The 5326-nt window shown below is 41.7% G+C and overlaps 2 protein-coding genes across 2 annotated transcripts in view; both read right to left on the bottom strand.

Moving 5' to 3' along the window:
* The window catches only part of LOC107751298 (ankyrin repeat and SOCS box protein 2-like), a 14862-nt gene extending 14064 nt beyond the window's left edge, over positions 1-798 (bottom strand). The window contains exon 1 of the mRNA XM_016566980.1: positions 456-798. Within this exon, the coding sequence (XP_016422466.1) occupies positions 456-601 (146 nt within the window). The 5' untranslated portion in view covers positions 602-798. The remainder of the gene's footprint in view (positions 1-455) is intronic.
* A 3196-nt stretch (positions 799-3994) lies between these two features.
* LOC107751303 (alpha-1-antiproteinase F-like) lies at positions 3995-4616 on the bottom strand. The gene is made up of 2 exons (XM_016566983.1): positions 4434-4616; positions 3995-4346 (listed from the first exon to the last, which is right to left on the bottom strand). The coding sequence occupies exons 1-2, from the start codon at positions 4575-4577 to the stop codon at positions 4155-4157; spliced, it is 336 nt and encodes a 111-aa protein (XP_016422469.1). The 5' UTR covers positions 4578-4616; the 3' UTR covers positions 3995-4154.
* Positions 4617-5326: the final 710 nt, after the last annotated feature.

The following is a 5326-nucleotide window of genomic DNA, read 5'->3' on the forward strand; positions in this document are numbered from 1 at the left end:
TGTGTGTGTATATATATATATATATATATATATATATATACATACACACATTATATATAATTTTTTAAAAATATATAATTAATTTGATTAATTGTGTTTCATAATCGTTACATTTGCACAAAAAGCCGGTAATATGGATTTTAATGGCAGTTCCATTGTGACAATTTACCCCATCGCACAAATGATGACCCGCTATAGCGGTCGCCGTGTCTTTGTGTGTATATACAGTGTGTGTTTACAGAGACATTTCAAACTCAACCCACAAAGACTGACTGCAGAAAAGTGTGACAACTAGCCCCGGTCTCTCCAAAAGATGAGTCTTTCCTCCGATGCAATGACAGCTGACGATCACGCAGGCACAAATCACACAGCTGTCATAGACTCAACGCAGGTGACTTGAGAATTATTCTGTTAATGGACTAACAGCGATAGTAAACACACACACACACACTCACTGTGACGGGTCTGTTTCGTCTCGGTTCGCAGCTCCTCCAGATGATGATGATGATGATGATGATGATGGTGTTTTCTGCGGCGAGTTTCGTTTTGTGTCGCTTGATCGAAATAATGCGATATATTCGGCGTAAGAGAATCGTGTCATCCTGGTATTGTCACAGACAAAGATGCTTGAGCCGCGCGCGCCTGTGTGTGTGTGTGTGTGTGTGTGTGTGTGTGGACGACACACACACACACACACACTCGAGTGCTCAGCTGTTCGCTGGGTTAATTTTAGGTTGCTCTTGACACGTGAGGACTGGAGTTCACCTTATTTGTCTACCCACTCAGCCAGCTGAGATAATTCTAGATAAGCTCGGAGTGGAATTACTGAGAAATGAGGGAAAGGCGTTCATTGAGCAGATCAGATGCAGTCAGGGCTCTATTGTCATGGCCTGCAGTCAAATGCCCGGGCCTTTTGTTTAGCTTCCTTACAAGCTTTCCTCAGAAACAAGTGGAGAAGTGAAGAGCTACACAAGAACTGGCTTGGCTCAGATTCTCTCTCATTCCTGACATGAATAACACTGATATCTGTAACTGTTTCAGTTCTGTTACTGTCATGGATCAGTGCTGGTATTCAGCCTGTTCGTATCGTTGCAGACATTTAGGCAAACTGCTTTTGTGAATTTGCATACGTTTCATGTTTATTAATAGGTCATGGAGCATTTATGACATTTGACAATCTTCAAGATTGTCATAAATGCTGTGATGTGTAAATGATCCAGAAATGAGGTGTTTTCACGTTTTGTAGTCACACAAACACACACATGAGATGGAGAGAGAGAGAGTGTGTCTGTGTGTGTGTGTGTGAGTGAGTGAGTGAGTGTGTGTCAGCTGATGCCTTTTATGGACATACTCCACTCTGTTTAGCTTCACTCACTCATTACAGCAGGATTGATGAAGTGGCAAGACATTTTTCAGCACCGTTACATTTCTATTAAACACATGCAAGGGTTGACGTCTAAAACTGAACGTGTAATCAAACAGGCCTCAGTCTATAACTGAAACACTGACGGTACATTTTACAGACCCGTGAAAGGGCTTGACATTTTCTGTTTTGAGCTGCATTTATAGTGTAATGTATCTACAGTACAGCCATGAACCACGAATCTGTGTAGTGCAGGATGAATCATCACTACTTTGATCTATTTTATAATGAGAAAGACTACATTTGAAGTTTGGAATAATTAAGATGTTTTTTCTCTTCTTCTCATCAAGACTGCATTTATTTAATCAATTTAATTTTTCAGGATTCTTTAATGAATAGAAAGTTCAAAACAACAGCATTCATCTGAAATCCGTTGTAATATTAGAAATGTCTTTACTCTCACTTTTGAGCAATTTAATGTATCCTTGATGAAGTAAAGTAATTTCTTAAGCAAAACAAACAAAAAAAAACTTTTCAATGATAGTGTCACAGTTTCTACAAAAATATTGTGCAGCACAACTGTTTTCAACATTGATAATAATGTTTCTCGAGCAGCAAATCAGCATATTAGAATGATTTCTGAAGATCATGTGACACTGAAGACTGCAGTAATGATGCTGAAAATACAGCTGCGCATCACAGAAATAAATTACAGTGTAACACATATTCACATAGAAAACAGCTGTTTTACACTGTAATAATATTTCACTGTTTTTACTGTATTTTTCATCAAGTGAATGCAGTCTTGGTGAACAGAAGAGACTTCTTTCAGAAACATTAAAACATCTTAATTATTACAAACTTTGACCAGTAGTGTGTGTGTGTATCTGCTAAAAGTGAAATCTATCAGCTAGCATACAGTATTCAACAGAAGAGAGTACAGTCTTGGGCAAGGATGCTATAATATCAGATGAATAAAAGCATCACCTCTCAATCGCTGCAGTATTTCTAGGCCCCACAGCAGAAACTGAACACATCTGTGAACGGCCTCGCTGACTGAACTGAAGCAGGAACAGAAGCCTGATGAGTCTGAGACCGGCGTGCTCATTCGTCTCAGACGGAGCCCAGCATGTAGCTGTGAACGGGTCAGGACCAGAGATGAGTGTCAAACGTGTCCGAGAGGTTCATGAGGGCCTGTGGATTATCAAAATAATATCTGCCAAGATGACTTCAGCCTCCTGAAGCTCGACAGAAGAGGAATATTCCAGCAACGATGCAAACCACACTGCCAGGATCACGCAAGAGTTCCTGAAGAAGAGAAAGGTGAAACCGGCTGGCCAAGTATGTCGCACGACTTCAATCCTTTGGTCTTCTAAAGAGAAAGACAGAACGACAAACCCTCAGCAATAAAAGCATTTTTGCAGCATGAATGAATGAGGTATTTAAACATCGCTTGTGCTTTAAAAAGGGTGAGGAGACTGAAAGAAACTCTGGGTTTACTGAAGAAAACCTGCTCCCGACTCAGAACTATATGAGAGCATGCTCATGCTTTACAGTGTTTTATTTGATTATTATATAGCAATTCAAGTGGGCTGTGTTCCAAAAACAACAATCTCACTTTGATAAGTTCCTTCCTACTTTAGCTGCAGCACAGGGTTCAGATCTGACTGAAATATGACTGTTCAGACTGAAGTCTTATTGCAAAGCACTGGAGCTGTATCTGATTTAGGACCACATGTGTAAGAGGCCTAAATCAGATTGGAAAAGATAAGACTACATGTGGTTAGTGCTGTTCATTGTTAAAAATAAAAAGATCTGAGTGATTGGCACTTTAGGGCCATCTGTGCGAGCCGCTCCAGAGTCCAGTATCTGCTGCTCTTGGTTCATGCAGTCGCTCGGCCATGAAACCATTTATGAAGCTCCTAACTATTAACGCCAGCTCTGGAATCAGCAGATTGTTGGCGACTTTTGAAAGCACTTTCACTTTCCAATAACATCACTTTATAGTTGACTGTGAAATATCTAGTAGGGATGAAATTTCACGAGCTGATTGTAAAGGTGGCATCCTATCACAGTGCCACGCTTGAATTGACAGAGCTCTTCAGAATGACCCGTTTTACCCACAGCTGAAATATAAATGCAGACTGCATGGCCAGTGCTTGAGTTTTTACACCTGTGGCAATGGGTCTGGTTGAAACACCTGAATTCAATAATTAAACAGCGGTGTTCCAGTACTTTTGTTCATATAGTGTATATCTGATTTAAAACCACATTCGGAAGTGGCTCAGAACGGATGCAAAAAAAAAAAAGTGTGTGCATATGAGGATATTACCAGTGACAGGATGATTGACAGCTTGGTTTATGGTGACAGACTGCATGTAACTATTAGCACATTTAATGATGTGTTAGTACGTCCCAAAGCCTCTTTGCTCTTCTATTTAACACTCAAAAGTATCTACTTTTTCCTCTTTTTATTGCACAGTGTATGCAGGCGGATTGAAGTTTGCTGATGGTTTCTGTTGCAGCCGGCGGCACTGAATGTCTAACCCCGACTCAAACACTAAGAAGATGCTGACTGATTCAGTAGAGGTGTGCGAGCCCAGCGGAAACAAAGCAGACAGACTGCAAACGGCACTATTTCCTCACTTTATTTCTTACAATACAATGTGCTTATCCACACAGTGTTCACAGAGTTTGGTAATGTTTTCTGTCTGAAGTATCGCTCCGTTAGTGTGTGTTTGGCCCTGTGCTGCTGTGTATTGAAGAGGCACGAGCGTCTCCAGTCAGTGGCTCAGTTCTTTGTGGGGTCAATCACTCTGCCCCTGAACAACAGGCTAGAAGTGGCTTCATGGTACAGAAAGAAGAAGAAGGGCCTGTTGATGATGAAGGTGGCTGGCAGAGAATAAGCCGTGATTCCCACTGATGTGACCGAGGCTGCAGTCGTGCCCTTCTCATCCACCTCGATGACGGCTTTATGCAGCACCTGCATGCACACACACACACGCTCTCACACTCACACACACACACATACACACACACACACACACACTGTGTGTGAGGCTGCAGTCACCTGTGAGACTCTCAGATGCGCGTCTTTGCTCAAACCCGTCAGGTTGGCTGAATGGAGGAAAACGCTGCTGATGCCCAGATGTGGCAGGATTTCATGCAAGTCGTAAGATTGCTCCATCTTGAACTTGGGCAGATGAACCTCCATTTTTCTGAGAGATAGTACAACATGTATAAGAGTAAATCATGATGTTTTAACTAGAGGTTAAACAAAGAGTTCCACCAAATATGAGCTTTCATTTATTCTCCCGAAGGTCTTTCCCGATAGCAGCAGCAGCAGCAGCTCATAGTGTGATGTTTGCGTCCTGCACTACAGTCTAATGATGCTTCGACTCTTTGAGACGACCTTATCTCATCAGTTTCATTCACTGATATGATGCTGCTGAGCTGAAAATGGTCTTTGTTTTGTGTTTATCAGTGTTTTGGAGGAACACAAGGCAGAGTAAATGGTGACACACACTAAAGTGAAAAGCAGCAGCTCTACAGCCGGATGCACACTGTATGATTTATGATTATTGCTTGTCACTGTATGAACATGATCCCAGCTGTAAGCCTCGTCACACTGTGGGATCTCAGTCGTCATCAGTGACTGTACGACAGTAAAAAGTGTTTCCGTGTCGTGTTCAATGACGGCGAGCCACATCCACACGCAGAACTGAAATGGTGGCTAGCAAACGAAAACAATCCGTGTATCATTCGATCATTCGTTTTTTGATTTAATATTCATTCATTAAACAAACAGACTTACAGGGTGAGCAGGGTAGGCTAAGACAGCTGTCATATCATACCCTGCCATGCCCAGCTGATGCAAAGAATAGAATTTATATCTACACAGAAGAAGCCCTGTCTAGACTCTGCCCCGGTATGAGTTGGTTTGAGCTATTCATTTGACTGTTT

Source organism: Sinocyclocheilus rhinocerous, unplaced genomic scaffold, assembly GCF_001515625.1.
Source record: "Sinocyclocheilus rhinocerous isolate Xijiao unplaced genomic scaffold, SAMN03320098_v1.1 scaffold1884, whole genome shotgun sequence".
NCBI lineage: Eukaryota > Metazoa > Chordata > Actinopteri > Cypriniformes > Cyprinidae > Sinocyclocheilus > Sinocyclocheilus rhinocerous.